The 24,020-nt window shown below is 47.9% G+C and overlaps 3 protein-coding genes across 8 annotated transcripts in view; 1 reads left to right on the top strand and 2 right to left on the bottom strand.

Moving 5' to 3' along the window:
• GMIP (GEM interacting protein) overlaps window positions 1-11,842 on the bottom strand; it is a 56,890-nt gene extending 45,048 nt beyond the window's left edge. For all 6 annotated transcript variants that reach the window (XM_077329337.1, XM_077329336.1, XM_077329335.1 and 3 more), the window contains exons 1-2: window positions 10,818-11,842; window positions 6,776-6,913 (exon numbers count right to left, since the gene is read on the bottom strand). In XM_077329337.1, coding sequence (XP_077185452.1) covers window positions 6,776-6,913; window positions 10,818-11,061 — 382 coding nt within the window. In that variant the 5' untranslated portion in view covers window positions 11,062-11,842. The remainder of the gene's footprint in view (window positions 1-6,775; window positions 6,914-10,817) is intronic.
• Window positions 11,843-16,733: 4,891 nt separating this feature from the next.
• Window positions 16,734-22,614, bottom strand: NXNL1 (nucleoredoxin like 1). The gene is made up of 3 exons (XM_077329348.1): window positions 22,483-22,614; window positions 19,806-20,168; window positions 16,734-18,893 (listed from the first exon to the last, which is right to left on the bottom strand). The coding sequence occupies exons 2-3, from the start codon at window positions 20,129-20,131 to the stop codon at window positions 18,581-18,583; spliced, it is 639 nt and encodes a 212-aa protein (XP_077185463.1). The 5' UTR covers window positions 20,132-20,168; window positions 22,483-22,614; the 3' UTR covers window positions 16,734-18,580.
• SLC27A1 (solute carrier family 27 member 1) overlaps window positions 22,607-24,020 on the top strand; it is a 59,061-nt gene continuing 57,647 nt past the window's right edge. The window contains exon 1 of the mRNA XM_077329344.1: window positions 22,607-22,629. The gene's annotated coding sequence lies outside the window, so the exon portion shown is untranslated. The remainder of the gene's footprint in view (window positions 22,630-24,020) is intronic.

Consider the following 24,020-nt stretch of genomic DNA (forward strand, 5'->3'; position numbering starts at 1 on the left):
TCCCTGCCTCCAATCTTATCAGGCTTTTAGTGGATTCTGGCTCTTTTCTAAACATCTGTGTCATGGCCCCATGATGCACATCGAAGGAACCACAAAGAACAGATCTAGGCAGTTCTTGAGAAAAGTCCTTAAGCTGTTTTGTTATGATTCCGGAGATCAAATATGGGCTTTCAGCCATACAGGGATATATTGCTAAAGTCAAGATTTAATGGCAAAGCCAGGATGCAAATCACCTTAACCCAAGCCCCCTTCATTTGGTATTTGCATGCCAAAATGCATTTCCACAGAAAAGGCTTTTTTTTAATCAGGAAAGCAAAGTGAAAATATTTCAGAGGTATGACACCTGGGTGTTACAGAGCAACAAGGTCATCCGCCTTATTTCAGACACGGCACAGGTCTAGGCAGAAGATGGCAAACCATAAACAATACTGCCAGGAGAGCAAAGAAACCAAGGAGCGAGGGGGGTGGGCAGAAGAAGGCCAATGGGCCGGTGGAGAAATAACACAGGAGTGGCCCACTGATTGATGACATGGATGGGGTGACACAACAATCTTGTTGTCTGGTTGTACTTCTGATATTGGTGAACAGTGACTACAACACATTCTATGACCTTTATTCTCTGGAGAAGCCATCATGGGGAGGAAAGAAAGCATGGCATTGTGGGAGATTCTGCACGTTTTTTAAAAATAGTGTTACGCCAGCAAAATGATGTAGCGCTAAAAATAATCACACCTCTGGCCATTCCTCACCTTCTGGCTCTCTTGTTTTCGTCTGCTGCTTTCTTGCACTCATTGCACTCTGCATAGAATCATAGACTCATAGAGTTGGAAGGGGCCATACAGGCCATCTAGTCCAACCCCCTGCTCAACGCAGGATCAGCCCAAAGCATCCTAAAGCATCCAAGAAAAGTGTGTATCCAACTTTTGCTTGAAGACTGCCAGTGAAGGGGAGCTCACCACCTCCTTAGGCAGCCTATTCCACTGCTGAACTACTCTGACTGTGAACATTTTTTCCTGATATCTAGCCTATATCATTGTAGTTTAAACCCATTACTATGTGTCCTTTCCTCTGCAGTCAAAGGGAACAGCATCCTGCCCTCCTCCAAGTGACAACCTTTCAAATACTTAAAGAGGGCTATCATGTCCCCTCTCAATCTCCTTTTCTCCAGGCTGAACATTCCCAAGTCCCTCAACCTATCTTCATAGGGCTTGTTCCATGCCTGCTTGAAATGGCGGAAGAGAGCAACGTGCTTTACACACGACTCTCTTCCGCCTGTCACTCAAGCCAGGCGGCCAATCCCCTTTCTCCATGCTTTAAAAGGCCTGCAGTCACAGCTAATTTTTTTTAAGTTAAACTTCTCCATTGAAATGCTTATGCATCTAATCATAGATGCATAGTGCTTTTTATAATGCCATCGCTTATGGAATCCCGTGTCTGTAATCTTTACAAAATTAGTCTTATTCCTGATTTGGGGCAGGGGAGACTTTAGAGAGGCATGCTTTGTGTTTGAACTGTGGGGAATTTTTTTTTTTGCTTTGCCTGCACAATTGAACACCTATTTGTTGTTCCAGGCAGTTTGCTTTAAAAAAAAAACCTGTCCCTTGGTGAAGGAAGAGAGAGGCGGGTACGAAGGAGGGAACTAGAGGTGGAGATAGCGCTATTTCTCCTCCATACATTTCCTTAGCGTGTACCTTGCTGGTTGCTCTCCTCTAGCTTGTGTTTTTCAATTTGGGAAATCCACTTTATGTGATTCTCCAGCTAGTGCTTTAAAATGGAGGATGTAGCTACCGGTTTGCTGCTCAGATGCTGGATGGTGGTGATGTCGTGCAAAATGCCAAAAATATGGTGTCTTCATAAGGTAAGCATTTCACTATATTTATCGGGTGCGGAATGGCACTGTGTTGTCCTGAGCATGCACTGGTATGCACGGAGTGCTAGAGACGTGTCCACACTTGCAGAAAGCATTAACATCCTGATAACCAGAAAACTGAAACCTGTGCAACGGAGACTCAAACAACTCACAATAACAGCATTGTGGGAAAGGCAAGCGCCCAAAAACTCCTAAAGACAATGGGGAGAGTAATTCAGAAAGGAACAAGAACTAGCCAAAAGGGACCCTCCCTGACTAATACAAACAGTTACAGTGAAGGAGATGTCACCAACACCAGTGATCTCATCCCGAGGCAGGCATGCTTGCTAGAATTATGCTGAATCATATCCATTTCATGTTCATCCTTCCAAAGAACTCAGAGCGATGTACAGTGACCTCCTGGCCTTCATGTTATCTTCACAACAAACCCGGGAGAAAGGCCGAGATAAAATGACGGGCCTGCTGACACAAAGTAAATTTGGGGTGGATTTGAACCCAGGACGTTCAGTCTTCGTCTGGGATTCCAAGCACTGTGCCACCATGGCTCATATACAAACTTTTGTGTTTCCATTATTAGTGTTACCCACAATCCCCTCCATCCTGAGCCCCCGGGGAGGGCGGTATATAAATATAATAAATAAAAAAATATATAAATATAATAATAAATAAATGTTCCCAGCTGTTAGTACTCGCTTTAAAAAGTACATATCGGCTTAGATCAGGGATCCCCAAACAGTGTATGGGGGTACAGCAGGGCACCTCGGAAATCCCTCAGATGTACTGCATCATGGGGGGGGGTTGAGATGGTGGCCGCAAGGAGCTGGTAGCCACTGCCACAAAAAGACAACTTATTCCCCTGTGGCTGGGGTAAGTTGGCCTGGTGGGTCTGCTGTTGGGTGTCATAGCTGTCTTTTAAATTATTTTTTTCTGTCTATAGAGCATTGGAGGCAAAGTGTGGTGGGGTGAGGAGATGGGGCTGTTTTTAAATATTTATTTGCATATTTTTATTTTATTTTATTTTTACTTGTGTATGGGAGAACGTGGCAAGGGCGTGTGGCCAGCTGACTTCACTTCCATGATACCTTGAAGCCTGAAGTTGTTCCTCTACGGTCAACAGGTTGAAAAAGGCTGGTGTGGATTCTAACTGAAGTGATGCGCTCTAATGCTGTAGTGACGCTATAAAGCTATAGTGGCAGATTGCTATTATGCTATAGTGACAAAGTGCTATAATGACAGTGCATGATAATGCTATAGTGACAGAGCGAGATTCAAGTCCAGGAGCATCTATGAAACCAATAACGTTTTGTTGCATAAGCTTTCAAGATCCTAATATTCCCTTCTTAGCTGTTCTATGTCTAGCTGCTCCTACTGCCACAATTACCCTTCTGAAGCTATAGCGCAGAGTTGGCCAAATGGTGGCTCTCCCAGATGTCCATGGACTACAATTCTCATGAGCTCCTGCCAGCTGGACATCTGGACAGCCACAGATTGGCTACTCCTGCCATAGCATTACACTCCAGTGAGGCCCCTCCCTGCCCCAAATCCCACCCATTCCCAGTTCCACTCCCAACGCAAAGATGGCAACCTGAATCACCAGATCGTTGGGTTTGAGGCACGGCGTCTCCTGATGCTCTGCATGGCACCTCCTGATGCCACACGGAAGCAGCCCATTCCATCAAAGTGTGACAGTCTGTGCCAAGGGGTGCCAAGAGCCTTTTTGGAGGATGGGAGGAAGTCAGGGCCAGCCCCTCTGCCCTCCCTACCTCCTGGGATGTGGGAACAGGACCACGGGCTCGCTGTGTGGTTAGAACCCATGTTCTGAGCACTGCAGTGTTCAGAATACAGGTCTTCCACCTCTCCTTTCTCTTTGCAGCCTGCCATACTCCTTCCCCCTGTAAAATACTTCAGGCTGGCTGAAGGGTCTGTCCTCAATTCACACCATGTTCTTCCCGGCCTTCCTAGCTATTCTTTCCCATAGCTGTGCTACGAAGTGTGGGAAATGAGTCACTACAGTAGCTTTGGCAAACCAAGTCACTGCAAAGAAGAAGAGCTGGTTTTTTGTACCCTGCTTTTCACTGTCTCAAAGTGACTTACAGTGTCCTACCTTTCCAGTCCCCGCAACAGATACCCTGTGAGGGAGGTGAGGCTGAGAGAGCTCTGAGAGAACTGTGACCAACCCAAGGGCACCCAGCCGATCTCATGTATTTCAAAGTGACTTACAATCACCTTCCCTTCCTCTCCCCACAACAGACACCCTGTGGGGCAGGTGAGACTGAGGGAGCTCTAAAAGAACTGTCACTGGCCCAAGGTCACCCAGCTGTCTGCATGTGAAGAAGAAGTGAGAATCAAACCCATTTCTCCAGATTACAGACTGCCGTCCTTCACCACTGCATCACACTGTCTCTTAAAGCACTGTATAAGGGGAGGGGGGGGGAATCAAAGAAAAAGGTGGAGAAAGTACACCGAAAACTCAAGAGTGAAAGCTCTGTGGTCAATGTGCATGCTTCTGTATCTGCAGCGGTGGTATAAACCAAGCAGAGAATCCACACCACGTGGATGCAGCTGCCCTCCTTCGCCCCAGACTCTACAAATATATCCGTAAAAAAATAGCCTCTTAGGATTCAATGAAAGAATTCCAATTTGGGTTTTCTGTAGAAAACGCAAGCTACCGTGTGCCTTCACAGGCCCCTGAACACGAGTGGCCCTGCTGTTAGGAAAAACTGCTAACCGACCCAGCAAAGGACTGAGTCATGAAGAGGAAGATGGTTCTGCTTCCACTTCTGCATTTACAAAGCCACAACAACAACAACAAAAAAAGCTCGCCAGTAACAGCCTTCCAAAATATTTTTTCCAACAGGCTAAAATCCACCCGTCCTCCGTCTTTTGCGGTCTTTGGCGAACAGGATTACATTTGAGGTGGAGACTGGAGACTGCGACCCAGTGAGATGTGCATAGGGGGGAATTCCAGGTTAGCTAGTTTAACTTCAACAGGGTGGGGATATACATCACCTGCAAACAATACTGTAGGGCAGGGGTAGTCAACCTGTGGTCCTCCAGATGTCCATGGACTACAATTCCCATGAGCCCGTGCCAGCGTTTGCTGGCAGGGGCTCATGGGAATTGTAGTCCATGGACATCTGAAGGACCACAGGTTGACTACCCCTGTTATAGGGGACAAAGATGTACTGTTGCTTATTGTGGGGTTAGGAAATGCCTGGAGATTTCTTCTCTTTTTTTTTCCGAGGGGGAATGAAGTCTGGGGAGGAGAGTAATCTCAGCAGGGTGCAAAGTCAGAGAATCCACCCCCCCCCCCCCCAAGCAGCCATTTTCTCCAGGGGAACCGATCTCTGTAATCTGGAGAACAGCTGTAAAAGCAGGATACTTCCCACCTGGCAGTTATACAAAAAGCCGAAATCATTGTATAAATTGACCCAAACATACAGACACAATTTTTTAAAATCAAAATTGATGTCACGTCTTGCTCCCCAAGTGGACAATCCCCAATTTTCCGGGTTAGAGGTGTTTCTTTAAGCTGTGTAGACTTTTGCAATTACGAAAAATGCTTCTGGAATGTACGTCAGACTATCTCAACCAGGGTTTCGTGAAACCTCAGGGTTTCTTGATGACCCTGGAAGGGTTTCCTAAATGGTTGGGATATGTTTTTAATATATATATATTTAATTTGCTAAACATCTATCAGGTGATATGACCATATGTGGTCATCTACCCACTACCTCCCAAAATGGCCAATGATCGGCCTGGAGGGGGAGGGAAGGGGAGGGGCCCCGGGTGGGCGTGTCCACTGCTCTGCTTCCCAACCGTATTCTGCATGATCTCCCCACTTCTGAGGTGTCTCAAAGCCTGAAGAATGTTTCAAGGGTTTCTCAATGGCAAAAGGAATTGAGGAAGGCTGATGCATGGCTTCTATTGACGCCCTCTTTGGGCACTTGTTTAGACTTCTCCTTCTGGTCGTGTGGACCAACTGAGAAAGCAAGATGTGACAAAACAGAGGTCTACCAGGTCTTTGTAAGGACATCAATTGAGAACCTATAATATGTTGTGGGGGAAATTGCACTACACATGCACTCTCTTAAAAGAACACACACATATATTTTTATAAAACGCGTGTATGTACATTTGATTTAATCAAGTCGGACCAGTATATGCAATGATTTTTGCTTGTTGTGTATGCACCATTACACTCCCACCATATTGGTTGGCCACCTGGAGGTTGGCAACTCTATCAACCAGCAAATTTCCACCAGATTGGTTTTACCAGATCCTAGTCCGATATCCACCTCTGGGTTTTTGTTGCATATGGCCACACCATTGTCTGGAAAGGATTGAGCCTCCAGGGAGGAAAAGTCTAGTCTCTTACTCAACTCTTCGGCTGTGATATAGACGTTTTCTGAAGAAAGGAATTGTAGCTCCAGAAAATAGCTTTTTTTTTGTTGTTGTTAGCTGCGAAGTCATGTCTGACCCATCGTGACCCCATGGACAATGATCCTCCAGGCCTTCCTGTCCTTTACCATTCCCCGGAGTCCATTTAAGTTTGCACCTACTGCTTCAGTGACTCCGTCCAGCCGCCTCATTCTCTGTCGCCCCCTTCTTCTTTTGCCCTCAATCGCCCCCAACATTAGGCTCTTCTCCATGGAGTCCTTCCTTCTCATGAGGTGGCCAAAGTATTTGAGTTTCATCTTCAGGATCTGGCCTTCTAAGGAGCAGGCAGGGCTGATCTCCTCTAGGACTGACCGGTTTGTTCACCTTGCAGTTTTTACCGGCAGCTATATCAAAGCTCATCTGGGAAGGTTTCGCCGGTCCGAACATCTTCCAAAATTGTTTTTCTAAAGGTCTTTGTGTCAGAATAAATTGGGTTACAATCAACAGTTGAGGTTAGGCACTTACCGTTCACGCAGGAAATGAGGGTAGCCATGGCGGGCTGGATGGCTTCACAATTCATGGCCGGGTATTCGCTCAGAAAGGACGAGACCGCTTGGAGCAGGTGAGCCAGTTTGACTTCAACAGGGTGGGGACAGACATCACCTGCAAACAACATTATAGGGAACCATGATGTGCTAGTCGGTATGTGGTGGAAGGACATTAAGGCCCATTCTGTTGCCTTTTACAGATTTTCCGGACTCAGGCGGTGTAGACACACTTCCTATATAGTAGAGTTACCAAATCCACTTTGGGAAATCCCTGGAAATTTGGAGGCGGAAGCTAGCAATGGAGGGTTTTCTAGAGGGAAAGGTATCACCCTTGAAGTCCAAAGCATCCATTTTCTCCAGGGGAGTTGATCTTTATAATCTGGAGATATAAATTCAAGTGGGTAGCCATGTGGGCTTCCTTGGGAGGGGGTGGGTTCCCCATCTTTGGAGATTTTTAAACAGAGGCTGGAGAGCCATCTGACGGAGAGGCGGATTCTGTGAAGGTTCAAGGGGGGTGGCAGGTGACAGTGGATGAGCAAGAGGGTTGTGAGTGTCCTGCACAGTGCAGGGGGTTGGACTAGATGACCTTGGAGGTCCCTTCCAACTCTATGCTTTGACTCACGAAAGCTTATATCCTGGGGAATGTTGTTCTTCCGCTACAGACCAGCTCGGCTCTCAACCCGCAACTTGTTTCAAGGTGGATACTTACACGTTTACGGGCATCCTGTCAGACTATTTTATCATTGACTGTAGGCCATAAACGTTGCAACACTTCTGTCGGGAGTCAATTCTATTGCCATGGCTTTCAAACACAAGTACAAACAATACCTCCAGTAGTCAGTGAAAATTCTAATAACGCTGTGGAGTAAAATTTTTACTGCTACAGTAACTGTAAAGCACAGAAATAAAAATAAATTGCTGTAGTATTGTTGGGATGGAGGGAGAGCGAACGGTTGGGCACTGTAATGGAAACTCTATATCCTATCCGGACTATGTCTGTATCTCACCAGTGATACGCATGCCACTGGTTAAGGACCCATGCTCTGTGCCTCCACGTTTAGGTGGATCAGTTTGGGGGCATGTATGTTTAATGCAAAAGGACTCTCCTATAATGTAAATTGTGTCAGGGAACCGCCAGGAACAAATTTATTTATTTGTGAGTGCCACCTGCTGGTGACCATTTCTCATATTCTTCTCAGAGGCCTAAAGGAAAGCCATGTTTCTGCCTTTCTAATAGGGAATTCACAAGATACTTCTCTTTGGTCTTTGCCCAAAAAAGTATTTGGATGTGACATATGGCCAGTTGTACACATTTCCCTTTTAAAAGAGAAAGACGGTCATGTGTTCCTAAATTATCATTTGTAGGAGAAGAAGAGTTGGCACTTATATGGCGCTTTTCCATACCGGAAGGAAGCTCAGAGTGGCTTACAATCGCCTTCCCTTTCCTCTCCCCACAACAAGGTGAGGCCGGGAGAGCCCTGATATTCCTGCTCGGTCCGAACAGCTTTATCAGTCCAGTTGCCCGTTTCAAGAGGCTAAGAACAATCAGTAATATCACGTCATATTGCATTGGTCATAGAGCTGTCAGAGCTCTCTCAACCTCCCACCTCAGAGGAAGGGAAAGGGATTTGTAAGCCGCTTTGGGACTCCTCCAGGTAGTGAAAAGTGGGGAATAAAGCCCATCTCTTCTTCTGTTTCTTCTGTGCCTTTGGGGCTACTTCCTACCTTGCAGAACATTTCCAGTTTCTCTTTTTTTGTGGCCAAGTGCCATCAAGTTGCAACCGCCTTTTGGTGACCCCAGCAAGGGGCTTTCAGGTCAAGTGAGAGGCTGGGGGTGTTTGCTATTGCCACCATGGTGTAGTGGTTATGAGTTGCAGACTCTAGTCTGGAGAATCTGATTTGTTTCCCCACTCCTCTTCCACATGCAGCCAGCTGGGTGACCTTGAGCTAGTCACAGAGCTCTCTCAATCCCATCTCCCTCAAAGGGTATCTGCTGTGGGGAGAGGAAGGGAAAGGTGTTTGCAACCCGCTCTGAGACTCCTTCAGGTAGTGAAAAGCAGGGCATAAAAAGTTGGTTCTTATATGCCACTTTCTCTACCCGGAGTCTCAAAGTGCCTTATATTCACCTTCCATTTCCTCTCCCCCACAACAGACACCCTGCGAGGTGGGTAAGGCTGAGAGAGCTCTGAGATTACTGAAGAAGAAGAGTTGGTTCTTATATGCTGCTTTTCTCTACCCGAAGGAGTCTCAAAGCGGCTGACACTCACCTTCCCTTCCTCTCCCCACAACAGACACCCTGTGAGGGTACTAGGCTGAGAGAGCCCTGATATTCCTGCTAGGTCAGAACAGCTTTATCAGTATTGTAGTGAGCCCAAGGTCACCCAGCTGGCTGCATGTGGGGAAGCACAGAATCGAACCTGGCTTGCCAGATTAGAAGTCCGCACTCCTAACCACGACACCAAGCTGGCTCTCAGTTAAGCACTTAACTGGATCATAGAGCCAGAAGCTCTCAACATCCAACTCTTAGAAGACTCCCTTCCAAGTACCAACCTGGCTTTGCTTCTGACGTGTGAGGAGATTAGCCTATACCAGGAATGGCCAAATGGTGGCTCTTCAGAAGTTCATGGACTTCCATGACTATGTGCCTTCAGGGGAACATGGTAATTATAGACCATGGACATCTGGAGAGCAACCGTTTGGTTACTCCTGGCCTACACCCCGCTGCCTTTCCTCCCACTTCTCATGTTTAGTGCACCCGAAACATGGATATTTCGTAACACCCACAGGCGACACTCCTATTTCCTGGTTCGTGGAGGTCATGACCCAGCCATTAGAAAACGGTGAGTGGGTATGTTAACCAGCTGCAATCAACTGTCAGTTAAACTCATTGATTTCCATTTTCCTACGTGAACTGAGGGTTCCCAACCTCCAGGACAGGCCTAGAGATCTCCTGGAATTACAACCAATGTCCGTATGACAGAGCTCAGTTCCTCTGGAGACAATGGCTGCTTTGGAGGGTGGATTTTCTGAGGTCCCTCCTCTTCCCATACTTGTCCTCCCTCGTATTTACCCCACCCCAATCTCCAGGAATTTTCTAACCTGGCATTGTCAACCCTAAACCCACTTCTCTGTGTTGGCTGTGACAGTTACATTTTACCGGACTTTTTGTTTTAATGGGATGGGTGTGGTTGAACGTGTCATTACCTGCCCGGATTCTTCTGAAGAAAGGCAGGCAGGCAGGCAGGCAACCGATCCGAATCAATATTAATACATGCAGATAATTTCTCCAACTAATTCCTGTCCCCCGTTTGGATCGAGATTCTGGGAGGCAAATAAATGTGTGTGCTTGGTTTTAGTCAGACAGCTAGTATGGCCCAGCAGTTACCACGGGGGGGTCTTGAGAAGGGAAACGTCCCTACCTTGCCATGAATTCAAACCCCTGTTCATTTTCTGGAAACTCACTTTGGGTAAGTCCTTGCTTCTTGATACAGTATAACTCAGTCCTTTTCAAGCTTTTGACCATGGAGGAACCCCTTAAATATTTTCTCAGGCCTCGGGGGACCCCAGAAGTGGTAAAATGGCCCTTCAGAGATGTGGGCACAGAAGTAAGATGCAGGAGCCAGTCAGCCAGCCAGCCAACCAATCAATCAATCGATCAATTGATCATTTACTGTTTCCACCGTGGAGAAAGAGACCGGGGTGGCCAAACTGTGGCACTCCAGATGTCCATGGACTACAATTCCCTTCCGCCTCTACCTGGCAGAGGCTCTTGGGAATTGTAGTCCACAGAAATCTGGAGGGTCATAGTTTGGCCACCCCTGCTGTAGAGCAACAACGGAAGTGGGCTCCAGTGACGTCTAGTGATGTCAGCGGCCATCTGGACTTCTGGGAAAGGCCGCGGAACCCCTGGGGAGCTCTCGCAGAACCCCTGGTACAGCCCACCTGACCAGGTTGCCATGGCACCACAATACCCTCTGACCTCTGTGGAGGAAACACTAAGTCAAAGTGTGAATACTTACCATCTCGCTGGAACAGTTTCCGGAAACTCTGGAACTTCCCATCAATGTCCCTCAGGTACTTGGTGACTTGAGGGAGTTGGTATGGGCCAAGCATAACACAAGCAGCGGCCTCCCCAGAGGCCGAATTCTGCACCGAAGCCCAAACAGCACTCAAAAAGCCCGAATCGTTGGCTGGGAACCCATTGCCCATGAGCAACGGCCTGACGTCAGAGATGGGGACAGCGTGGCCTCCATCCTGGTTCATGTTCAGACCCCAGTAGCCAGCGTCCAAATCCCAAATTGGATTCACCGCCTTTCCGCCTTTGAGAATTCCCTACTGTTCGTTTTCCTTCGGCTACCTAGGGGATTCAACACGCCTATGATTTCCCTGTTGAGTAGCCGTGGCTTCAGCATGGCGTCGCCTAGCGCGTTCTCCTCAGGTTCTGAAGAAGTCCCATCTTTGTCGCTTTCCAACCTCTCCCAATAAATCCCATCCCATCAAGGGAGGTGGTCTAGAATTCATGGCTTGGGCCAGACCTCAAGACACCTCAGATCCTGCAGAAACACAGGAGTCCAGAATCAAGCGTCAGGGCAGGACGGCGAATCCAGAGGCCTCGCACAAAATAGACAATTTGATCGATGGAGATCTGGCACTATGGAAGACCCCACATTTCCGAAACCCAGAGAGAGAGACGTACACGAAAACATGCACCTTTGAAAAATGGAGACAGTTAAAAGCTCCTTCCTTAGTCCTGAAATCCGTCAAAGGTTCTTGAGCTGAGGTGTGCCCTTGATTGAGAAATCAGGGCTTCAGAGACAAGCTGTCATGTTGTTGCCGGTCACCCAGGGGGAACTGAATCTTTACCTTCTCTCCGCGGAAACGGTGCCTCCGAGATTCAGACAGGTTCACTCAACACTCCCTCTGTTCAAATCCCCTCCACGGTTACTAGACTTGGAAGCGCAGGAACATTTTGCCTGTCAGCGGGGAACAGAGAGATGAGCCATTCTGGTTACGGACAGCAGCATGAGGCACTGTGGATCTTCCACATTCCTTTGGCAGGAGTGATGAAATCAGAGGCTTCCCGAGTCAGTTCTCCGACTTCCCTCTGTCTTATTAACTGTTTCCTACCTGAGGGTTTGACCCAGCTTTTCAGGGGTTTCCAGTTCAAAGCCAAGTCCCCTTTAACAACCGGTTTACAGGAAGGGATTTAGCCAGTTAAACTTTTCCTGAGGCAGAGGAAAAGTTCAGAAAAAACATTTCCCCAGGCAGAGGAAAAAGAATATTGTCTTCGTATCCCCCCAGGTTTAGAGTCACCGTTTGATCATTTTTAAGGCTTCAAGGAGCCCCAGAAGTTATGCCAGCTGACCATGCCTCCCTGCCACGCCCCTGGAGGTGCTATGTCACAGGAAGTGACATCACCATCTGCGTTAACGGGCAGGTTTGAGGAGGGCTGAAGGGGGGAGAGACAGGAAAATGGAATTCCAGGGTGTGTGACAGCCTGATTTGGATTGGGCCCACAGAGTGTGCGGAATAAGTCTTAAGCTCCTTCCCTTTTCCTAGCTCAGGAAAACCACTATTTGCTGGTTGGAGGCTCCAGGGCAAGAAAATGGTATGGAGGGGAATGCTCAGACCCTCAGTCCCTGGGCTTCCTGCTCCAAATGCCCCGCCCTCCCAACGTGGCTGACATCCTATTTTTTACCCAGGAACATCCAGATCATGTCTGCTTGACAGTCTCTAAGGATGGACCCAAGGACAATATAGCATGTAGTCAGGCTGCGAGACAACATCAAGGCATGTTTTTGGAAGGAGAAAGATGGAGCAAGGCCGTAGGGTCTCTGGTTTTGTTGTTCCTCCCGCTCATGTTTGGGCATGTGTTTGATTAATGTGCAAATTGATGTTTCCGCACAGGAGGTTTCCTTTGTTTTTAACAGCAGTAGAAGAAATCTTCTTAGTAAGCCAAAATCAGATATGGGTGTGTGTGTATGGGGGGTGCTCTTTAGCACAAATCTCCCTCCTGTTGATTCCAGTGGTGGAAAGCGCCATCAAGTGGCAGCCGACTTTAGAGCGATCCTGTACGCTTCAAAAGGCAGGACATATTTGGAAACTTGGGGGTGATCTTTGATGACCCTCTTTCCATGGAAGCTCAGATCACGAAACTAGCATGCCTGGTATTATTCCATCGTTGCTAGGCGAAGCTCCTGAACCTGAGAAACTTAGAAGAAGAAGGTTGATACTGATATGCCGCTTTTTTCTACCCAAAGGAGGCTCAAAGCGGCTTACAATCACCTTCCCTTTCCTCTCCCTATAACAGACACCCTGTGAGGAAGGTGAGGCTGAGAGAGCCCTGAGATTACTGAAGAAGAAGGGCTAGTTCTTATATGCCGCTTTTCTCTACCTGAAGGAGTCTCAAAGCGGCTTACAGTTGAATTAAAGAAAACAAAGAAGAGGTGTTTTTTATACCGTGCTTTTTAGTGCCTGAAGGAGTCTCAAAGAGTTGGTTTTTATATGTCGCTTTTCTCTACCCAAAGGAGTCTCAAAGCGGCTTACAATCACCTTCCCTTCCCTCTCCCCACAATAGACACTCTGTGAGGTGGGTGAGGCTAAGAGAGCCTTGATATCACTGAAGAAGAAGAGTTGGTTCTTATATGCCACTTTTCCCTACCTCTGTCTGAGGGGCACAAAGGTATTCATTGCGTGACTGAGGGTAAGCCATGGAAGCCATTCTGTTGTCGCACATGTTGGATAAGACACGGTCAGTACACTATAAGGGCATTTCCGCACCCTTTAAATGTAGTGAAATGCTTACCTTACATAGTCATTATATTCTGGCCCCTCCATATGATGTCGCCAACATCCAGTGTCTGGGCAGTAGCCGGCCGGCTACATCCTCCAATTTAAAGCGCTAGTTGGGGAATCACATAAAGTGGATTTCCCAACCTATTTAGTGTGAGCTACAGGAGAGCAAACAGCAGGCAACCAGCAGAGGGAAGGTATGGAGCCTCCATCACACTAAAGGCGTCTGCCTCGTTTCACCCTCGCACCTGCCTCCCTCTCCCTTGTTCAGAGGGACAGAAATTTCCTTTTTTAAATGGCTAACATCCTGGAGCAATGAATAGGCGGACAAACATGCAGGCGATGCCAGAAATAAAATAATTTTTCCCCACATTTGTAACACAAAGCATGCCTCTCTAAAGTCCCCCCCCCCCCAAAAAAAAATCAGGAACGAGATTAATTTTTTAAGCTATATGCAAATAGGCATTTAAGCAGAGAACTATTAATTTTTTAAAAATTAACGGGCATTGTGGGACCTTTAAAACATGGAGAAAGGGGATTGGCTGCCTGGATTGATTGACAGGCCGAAGAGAGTTGCGTGTAAAGCGCGTTGCTCTCTTACGCCATTTCCAGCAGCACTTGTGGAAGGTGAGACACATGAAAAGGCAGCAGATGAAAAGCGACACAGCAAAAAGATGAGGAAAGGCTTGGAGGCGTAATAATGTTTAGCACTACACCATACAGCTGGTGTAACACTATTTTTTGTGATGTGCAGAAATGCCCTAGATTTTCCTGTTCCTACAAATCCAGCCGCAAAAATGCGTTATCCCATATTTGTGGGTATTGCATCAGCCACCATTGTGCCCATCATGTTCAGTTAGAATTCTATAGGTGCCCGTAAACTCGGAAAGGTAGGCGACCTTTGCTTCGAGGCTCACCTTGGACCAAGAGGTCCCACTGGATGTCAAACCCAGCTCCTTCTCTTCCTCCGGTAGCTCTCTCTCTAACAGCTGAGGGCCAGGTGATGCCCAGTGATGGATTGGAATTCTTGCCTTATTGTGACATCCAGGTTACCAAGGTGAGGACTAGAGTTTTTCTGGAAACATGACTGATCTTCGGAGTGGTTCCCCTGGAGGAAAATGGCAGCTTTGGAATGTGGAGTCTGTGGTATAACATAGATCAGGGATTCCCAGCTAGGGGTCCATAGTCCCCTGGGGGTCCGCAGGAGCTCTAGAGGTGACCTGCAGACTTTCCCCTCCTGCCTCAATGGACTTGGCCTCAAGCTAGGAAACTGGCTGATTCCATTCCTCCCGAACATGAATGAGTTCTCTTGTTGTTTCTGTGCCTGGTAGGGGGTGGATCCTGCAGGCCTACTCCCATCTTAAGCCGCTTCCTGTCTCCCTCCCCCACTCAGTCCGCGTTGAGCCTGCCTGTTAACGTGAGTGGTGATGTCACTTCAGATGACATTACTTCCGGGGCACGGCAGGGAGGTGTGGCTAGCTGACATCACTTCCGGGGGTCCTTGAAGCCTGAAAAATGATTTCAGAGGGTCATCCATAGTCAAAGGGTTGACAAAGGCTCCTATAGACTCCCCACTCCAGAGGCTATGCCCCCAAATTTCTAGTAATTCCCCCTACCAAAGTTGGTCATTTTAAAGCAGTGGTTCTCAACCTGGGGGTCAGGACCCCTTTAGGGATCAAACGACCCTTTCACGGGGGTCGCGGCAGGGCAAGCAGCTTGGCCGGGGGGGGGGGCATCCACACAACAGCCTTGCAGGGTAGATCGGGATAGAGCGTTCATCTGTCTGGAGCAGCGGGAAAGAGTGAGATCGGCATGGTGGGACAAGAGGCAGAGCTGAAGTGAGAAACCCCGGAAAAAACCCAATATATATACAATCATGGACAATGGAGCTTCACGCCACTGGTCAGTTTCAGTTTAATTTCTGTGAAAGAACACTGGCACAGTTTTATGGTTGGGGGTCACCACAACAGGAGGAGAACTGTATTAAAGGGTCGCGGCATTAGGAAGGTTGAGAACCACTGGCCTAAAGGTACCCCAAGCGGCCATTTGATTTGCTGGGGCTACGAACAGGCCCTGTTACTGGAAACATTCTGGATGTGGGATGAAAGTTCGAAAGGGGATGATTGTTCTCTTGATCATCATATTGAATGCAATTTAACTTTCCCCCTTCTTGCCCTTGTCAATGCATTTTTTTTTTTACTTTATTTTACAAAACGACCTTCTTTCCACTTGAATTCAAAGCCCTTCGGCTGATCACAAGTCCAAGCAACGTATTAATAATCCGAGCTCAGCGAAGTCAATAATCGGATACAAAAATAAATCAAGCACCAGAAATATTTACAAAATCTGCAGAAAAACCAGACTTTATTGCATTAACCCTGAAACGCCTAGAATAAAGCAATGGATTCACAGCTTAAAAAAAAACAAAACACTCTACTAAGAGGAGCCATCTGGTGGGCATCTACTGAGAAGATGTTCTCTAAGGACAGAGGCCACCACAGAAGAGCCCCTACTTCTGTTGAATATCAAAGTGGCTTGTACTGTTAGGGGTAGGGATGCTCTCTTCCATTTGGGACTTGAAGATCTCCTGGAATTATGAGTGTTCTCTGGACTATGCTGTAGAAGCTATTTTGGGGGCTGGAGTCTACAGCATTAAGCCCTGCTGAGGGCCTTCCCTGAGGGCCTTCTACAGAAACTATAGAAGCCGCTTTTGGGCCTGGACTCTACGGCATTAAACTCTGCTGAGGGCCTTCCCTTTGCCAAACCCTGTTCTCTCCAGACTCCATCCGCAAATCTCCAGAAACTTCCCAACCCAAAGTTGGCAAAGGTGTGACACAAGTCCAAAGAATACCAGATTGCAGAAAGACTGCAGTGATGGAGGATAAGGAACAGTCATGAAGTCATGAAGAACAGTCCTGAAGTCATGAAGAGTCATGAAGAAGGTCCTGACAAATAAAGAAGACGGGGAAATGTTTGTTTCTTCTTCCCTTGGTCCCTTCTTCAGCTGATCACGGGGAAGAGCCAAATGCTAGAAAAGCCTGACTTGGATCTAGAGTTGCCAACTTCCAGGTGGTGGCTGGAGATGGGCTACATGGCATTATACAAGTCCCTCCCCTCCTCTCCCCCCGCAGGCTCCACCCCACAAATCTCCCGGAGCTGGCAACCTGACTTACAGCCACTGGAAGCCACGTCCAGCAATGACTCCCCTCCTAAACAGAGACAGGTAAAATAACCCGGGAACAAATAAAACCTACTATTGAGTTAGCAACAACACTTCTTAGTTGTAACTAGGTTGCATATTGCCCAATGTCGGCAAAACGTTAAAGGGATTTCCTTGTTTAAGTGGCGTGCAAAATTAAGCAATATAGCAGCTCTCTATGATTTAGGGCCTCATTTTTTCAGGGCCCTGTAAGTTAAGGAAAGATACTAGACATTACCATTTTTTAAATAAGTGTTGGTTGTTGTACCCTGCTTTTCACTACCTGAAGGTGTCTCAAAGTGGCTATAAACACGTTTTCCTTACTCTCCCCACAACAGACACCCTGTGAGGTAGGTGGGGCTGAGAGAGCTCTGACAGAACTGCTCTAGGAGAGCAGCTGTAATGGGACTGTGACTGGTGCAAGGTCACCCAGCTAGCTGCATATGGAGGAGCAGGGAATCAAACCTAGCTCTCTGGATTCGAGACCGCTGCCCTTAACCCTTACACTACACTGGCTCTGTACTGTACCCTTTAACCTTAACATAACTTAGAGGAGGGGTGGTCAAACTGTGGCTCTCCAGAGGTCCATGGACTGGTAAGGGCTAATAGTAATTGTGATCAATGGAAAACTGGAGAGCCACAGTTTGGTTAACCCTGATGTAGGGCTTCAGCATGGTGTATCCAGCCCGGGTTGTATTCTTCCTACATGGCCATTGTTTAATTACAAAAAGTGGGAAAGAATGCATTTAAAGTTGGTTAGACTTTACATACATGGTATAGCGGGTAATATCTATATTAAATATCTGGGAGACCTGGGTTTGAATCCTACCCCTGCCAGGGAAGCTGGATGGATGACCTTGAGCCAGCCACACTCTGAGCCTAACCTACCTCACAGGACTGTTGTGGGGATAAAACGGAGAAGAGAATGAAGCAAGCCGCTTTGGGTCCCCATTAGGAAGGAAGGTGGGCTATGAAAGAGTGAAAACCAATCAATGGATCAATCACTTTTGACGCCAATAGCTGAAGATGTGCCGAAAATGCACTTGAATTTTCAACCAGACGTCGGGCTTTTCCGCATTCTTATTTCCATAGTTTCTGTTGCTTTTGGGGGGGAGCCCCCCCCCTTCAGAAAATCATTTGATTTTCCTAGTGGTCAATTCACTATCATGCAACGTTATACCTGACGCCTCACCGTGAAGGTTCAGACTGCAGTGTTTCCGTGGGACATAAACTGGTGTGATATCAGAATGACCACTAGGGGGAGCACAATGCCTGCAGAATGGCAGAGATGGACCTGAACAATCAGGAATTTACAGAAGAGTAAATTGAGATGGCAGAAAAGCCCCTTCGCACAACTCTGAAGATTATGAAGAAGGCTTGGTCTTTATACCCCACTTTTCACTGCCCACAGAAGTCTCAAAGCGGCTTCCAATCGCCTTTCCTTCCTCTCCCCACAACAGACACCCTGTGAGGGAAGTGGGGCTGAGCGAGCTCTGAGAGAGACCGCTCTGTGAGAACAGCACTAACAGCACTGTGACTGGCCCAAAGCTACCCGGCTGGATGCATGTGGAGGGGCAAGGAATCCAACCCAACTTGCCAGATTAGTAGCTGCCGCACTACGCCATGCTGTCAGGAGAAGGAAATGAAGAAAACGAAGCTATGTGGAAGCCAGAATTCTACGGCCAATTCCGATTCCTGCACCTTGGACTGCAAATTCCACCCAACACGATGTCCATAGATCTCTGCATTGGGGAAGGTCGGCTTCACTCTCCAGTGAAAGCAAACCACCCGTCAAGAGGACTTCTCCTCATTTTCATCGTCCTCGTCATCTTCCTCGTTGCTCCTCCTTTTCCTTTTCTTCTTTTTCAGCTTGTACTTGAGCCGGCGGACGGGATCCGTGACACTCCTCCAAGAGATGTCGTCGAAATCCTGCGCCAGGAGGAAGTTCCTGTCCACCAGTTCAGCCGCCTCTTGCCAGTTCCGGAAACAAGCCGGACCGATCTCCTTGATCTCCTCGACCGCGTTGGCGGCGATGACCTCTCCGTTGGGCTTCAGCACCACCACCACTGGGGGGTCCTTTACGGAGAACTGTACCTCCAGCTCCCTAGGAAACGATCAAGAAGGAAAGAGGAAGCTCTAGAGAGTGGCAGGAATACTTTTATTTATTTTATTCATTTATTTTTTTAATTTATATACCGCTGCGTTCCCTTCAGACTCGCGCCGGTTCACAATAAAACGATAAAAACCAGTATAACCCCATTAAGACCTGTTGAAAATTAATATTAAACAATGAACATTTAAAAGATGGCGAATTCAGAGTTTTAACTCCCCTACCCACTCCCTCTGTCCAATTATAGGGGGCCAAAGGCTCTTTCTTGTTGGGACCGAGGGTCCTGATTTACCAATGAGAAGGGATCTACCAGTGAAGACTCCGGGACCCACCATGACCTCAACAGTACGCCTGGTGGAAGAGAGGAAAGCTCACAGTTCCGACTGGGCCCGTAACTCCTCAGGGAGTTCATTCCACCAGGTCGAGGCTAGGTGAACGTCCTGGGGGCCTGGGACAACCAGCAAACTCATTGAGAGTTGTGCCCTGCGGGAAGCATAAGGAGATAGGCCGTCCAGCAGATAAGTAGAGCCCAAGCAGAGGACAGGGACAGGAAAGAGAGGGTGTTTATCCATTCCCTTTTCCCTGGGATCCTCTTGGGGTGAAAGGGCAGGTGATGCTTATCCAATGGAAAGGACAGACAAGGACATGCTCTTAGGGGGTCCTTCTCTCCCACACAATGCATAGGATTGTTGACATGGTGTTGCTCTGTGCCCATCTCAGTGGCATCTTAGAACCATAATGCTAGGAGCATTTGAAAGGAAGCAAGAAAAAAAGAGGGACACCCAACGGGAGTTGGCCTGACTCAGTCAAGAATGCCACAGCCTTCAGCCGGCAACAATGACATGTACAGACAGAGAATGAGAGGGAGGGCGGTTGGGAGCTCTGTGCAAGTGGTGAAGCTCTTACTTTTTTAATTCATCCAGAAAGGGCAAGAAAAACCATCTCTTGGGCATGTTCCTCAGGAAGTCATCTTGCTTCTCCTCCGTCTCATCCAGAGATATGTAGATCAGGACCAGCTGGGCGGACCTCTCCACGTAAAATTCGTCCGTGAGCCTCACGAAAAACTTCTTCAGGATGGGCGCAAACTCCTGGCACTCAGGACATTCGCCGGCGCCAAAATACAGCAAGATCACCTTGTTCTCCAGGAGTCGGATGAGCTCATGCTCCAGCTCCAATTCGTCGTTGTCCCAGTTGTTCTTGATCAGGGTCTTGTCGATGAACAGGGACACCATCGCGGCAGCCTTAGCCGAGGGCGTTGAGCTAGAAGGACTGTAGGGAGAATTTTTATAAAACAGCTCACATACCTCTGGTAGAGTTTGGGATGCCAGCCTCTGGGTGAGAATAGAAAACCGGGCACTGCATTTAATACATTTCAAGAAGGTACCACTTTTTGCCTATTGGTTTCGTTTGCTCTCGGGCATATTTTTACGAGAAACCAATGGTGTTTCTTTATATGGGTAGCCTCTGGGTGAGACCTGGTCCCATTAATCACATGCTTGATAATGCCCTCTCAATATTTTTTCGCAGCTGGATTTTCCTATGCGGAACAGGAAAATCTACATTGAAAGTGCATTATCCAGCATGTGCAGAATGGACCCTGGGGACCTCCTGGAATTACAGCTCATCTCCAGAGTACAAAAACCAATTATCCTATAAAAAACAGATGCTTTAGAGTAGGGGTGGCCAAACTGGGGCTTTCCAGATGTCTATGGACTACAATGACCACGAGCCCCTGCCAGGAGCGGCTCATGGGAATTGTAGTCCATGGACATCCGGAGAGCCTCGGTTTGGCCACTCCTGCTTTAGAGGATCTTGTGCCCCTCTGCGGTTCCTGTCCTCTGCAGGCTCCCATCCCCAAATCTCCAGTTTCCCAACCTGGATTGGGCAACCTTAGCCGCCACCCCCGGGGGACCTGACAATCGTATGTACAGAGCAATCCTTAGAACTCTATCTTAGGAGACAGCTTCACTGAACAGATCTAGGTACGGTTCTGAATAGACCTAGAATCATAGAATCACAGAGTTGGAAGGGATCTCCTGGGTCATCTAGTCCAACCCCCTGCACTATGCAGGACACTCACAACCCTATCACTCATCCACTGTAACCTGCCACCCCTTTGCTTTCACAGAATCAGGCTCTCCGTCAGATGGCTGTCCAGCCTCTGTTTAAAAATCTCCAAAGATGGAGAACCCACCACCTCCCAAGGAAGCCTGTTCCACTGAGAAACCGCTCTAACTGTCAGGAACTTCTTCCGGAGGTTTAGATGGAATTTCTTTTGCATTAATTTCATCCCATTGGTTCTCCTCCGGGGCAAGAGAGAACAACTCTACTCCATCCTCTCCATCCCCTCCCTGCTTTATTAGTATTGTGAGACAGAGAATGTTGATCATTTCATTTCATCATACACTGCACTTATATCCCACTTTTCTTCCCAGAGGAGACCCAAAGTGGCTTACAATATAATTCCCTTCTCAGTTTCATCCTCACAACAAATGATATGGTATACTTTTAAAGAAGCAATGTACTGATTAGCCTGATGACGGAAGATCTTGGAAGCTAAGCGGGGTCAACCTTTGCCCGTCCTTGGATGGGAGACCATTGGGTTGCTATGCAGCGGCAAGCAATGGCAAACCGCTTCTGCTTGGCGTTCGCCTTGGATACCCTATGGGGGTCTTATAGAATCACAGAATCATAGAGTTGGAAGGGGCCATACAGGCCATCTAGTCCAACCCCCTGCTCAACGCAGGATCAGCCCTAAGCATCCTAAAGCATCCAAGAAAAATGTGTATCCAACCTTTGCTTGAAGACTGCCAGTGAGGGGGAGCTCACCACCCCCTTAGGCAGCCTATTCCACTGCTGAACTAGTCTGACCATTCATTGGCCGTGACACAACGGCCCTTTCCACCACCACTGAGCTGGTCCCACGTACAGCCTTCCTTTGCCCCTATCTGAAAGGCCATAAATTGGGAGCCAGTAGCTTGCAAAAGTCCAATCTCTCTTAGGTCAGCCGCTGGAAGATAAAGCAATAAATTTCTTAGGTCAGAAACCGCTGAGAATGGGAGATCGCTGCCGTTTTGCCCGAAAGCTGTCCCAGAGATAAAGGTTGGTACAGAAGCCAGAGTACAAACACTCAGCTTAAAACCCAGCTCACCCCTGAAGCAAATTCTTTGACCTTGGGCCTGTCACCATTGCATAACCAAACCCTCCTTCGATGTAGGCTGCTGGGGGCAGGGATTGATAAGGGGCCATTGCCCTTCTCTGTTCCATCACATGCCAAGGGGTGGGTGCCGTGGAAGCATGTGAGCATACCCCTGGCCAATGATTCCTGGTTTGAATCAAGGCTGTACCTTGACGATCTCAAGAACTACGGTGACACGGACAAGTCAGTCCTATACATCAGTAAGGGACTAGAAGCATCCTGGGAACGTCCTAGGGAGGCGATCTGCTATACTCTACGCACCTCCGTGCCATGGCCGACGTTTCTGTTCCTGACTAGTAGACATTATGCAGCTTCTTCCCGAGGACGGAACTCGGCGGCCTCCTTGCTAAACGGACAAGGCGTTCAAGTTTTGCTCTCACTCACCTTGAAAATACTTCCCTGTCCTGTTGGGCGTTTCATATCCTCAGGGAGAGATCCTCGGTTCATTCCAGGCGGGGTCCCCAGTACAGTGGAGTAGGGACCTTGTTTTCCTTCCGCCGCTCGGACCACTGGCGCGAATAACCTTCCCGGGTAGGTTTTACCTTCTTGCCTATTCATAGAATTAAAGCCAGGGCTTTAAGCTTCTTAGAGTGGACCTTTGGGAGTCAGATGGCCGGGGCTTGCGAGGTTTTGTAATTGACCCTGACAGCTTCTCGAAACGACAGTGAGCTTCGAGCGAAAAGCACTTGCGCCTTCTCTCGGCAACACCGCGCAGAAATCCTTGTTACTTAACCGATAGGGCAGCCGGGCTCCCCGTGCCGCTGGTATTACTCATCAAAGCCACATCAGTGCGCATTAGGATTCAATGCAGGCCTTCTAGGGCCTTCTCGGTCTACCACCTACCTGGTGGAATGAGCTTGCGGAAGAGCTGCAGGACCTGCGGGAGCTTCCAGCATTCCACAGGGCCTGCAAAACAGAGCTCTTCCGCCAAGTCTATGGTTGAGGCCGGGGTCGTAAGGAAGATCGGTTTGGGGCTCCTCCCACCCCGGTGTTAGGCAGCAGTTAGGCCATTTGCTATTTTTGCCCCCTCTTTCCACCCATTATTAGTGGCTGGTTGCGAGATCGAGGGATTGCCACCATATTGTTCCAGTTGTGTTCTATGATTTTGTCATCCAGTTTTTAATGGGGTTTTATGGGGGGGGGTTATTGGCCCCTCTGTAACCTGCCACGAGCCGGAATGGCGGGAAATAAATTTAATTATAAAAAATAAAAAGTAAAAAGTAAAAAGTAAAAAGTAAAAAATATTAAAATTTAATAATAATAATAATAATAATAATAATAATAATAATAATAATAATAAGGTGATGCATGTGGGGAACGGGACAGCTCCCTGATGAAGAAAAGTTAAAAGAGGTTCGGGCTGCATTGCCTGGGGACATGACAGCTGAGGGGTAAATATGAGCGAGGTGTACAAAATTAGGCACGGGACGGAGAAGGTAGAGAAAGGAGTGCTTTTCTCTCTTTCTCACAGTATAAGAACTCGGGGGCGCTTCATGACAGTCATGAGCAGTAGGTTTAGAACGTATTGAAAGAAGTACCTCTTTTCTCAAAGAGTAATTAACAGGTGGAACTCAGGGTTCGAGAAATCCAAGAAGTGGGGCGATCATGCAGAATATGGTTGGGAAGCATAGCTTCCCACCCGGGGCCCCTCCTTTTCCCACCCCCTCCAGGCCCACCATTGGCCATTTTTGGGGGGGGGGGGTAGATTGACATGACAATATAGGATTATATCAGATGATAAATGTTTAATAAACTAAATGTATATATATAACCCACCCATTTGGGAAACCCCTGGAGGGCTGTCAAGAAACCTGGAGTCCATGAAAGCCGGTCTAGGGCAGTGATTGTATTCTTGGTTCTTGAGGTGGGGCAACAGAGGGAGGGCTTCTGGCGTTCTGACCCCAGTGGTGGACCTCTTGATG

The sequence above is a fragment of the Paroedura picta genome, chromosome 3, assembly GCF_049243985.1.
Source record: "Paroedura picta isolate Pp20150507F chromosome 3, Ppicta_v3.0, whole genome shotgun sequence".
In the NCBI taxonomy this organism is placed as follows: Eukaryota; Metazoa; Chordata; class Lepidosauria; order Squamata; family Gekkonidae; genus Paroedura; species Paroedura picta.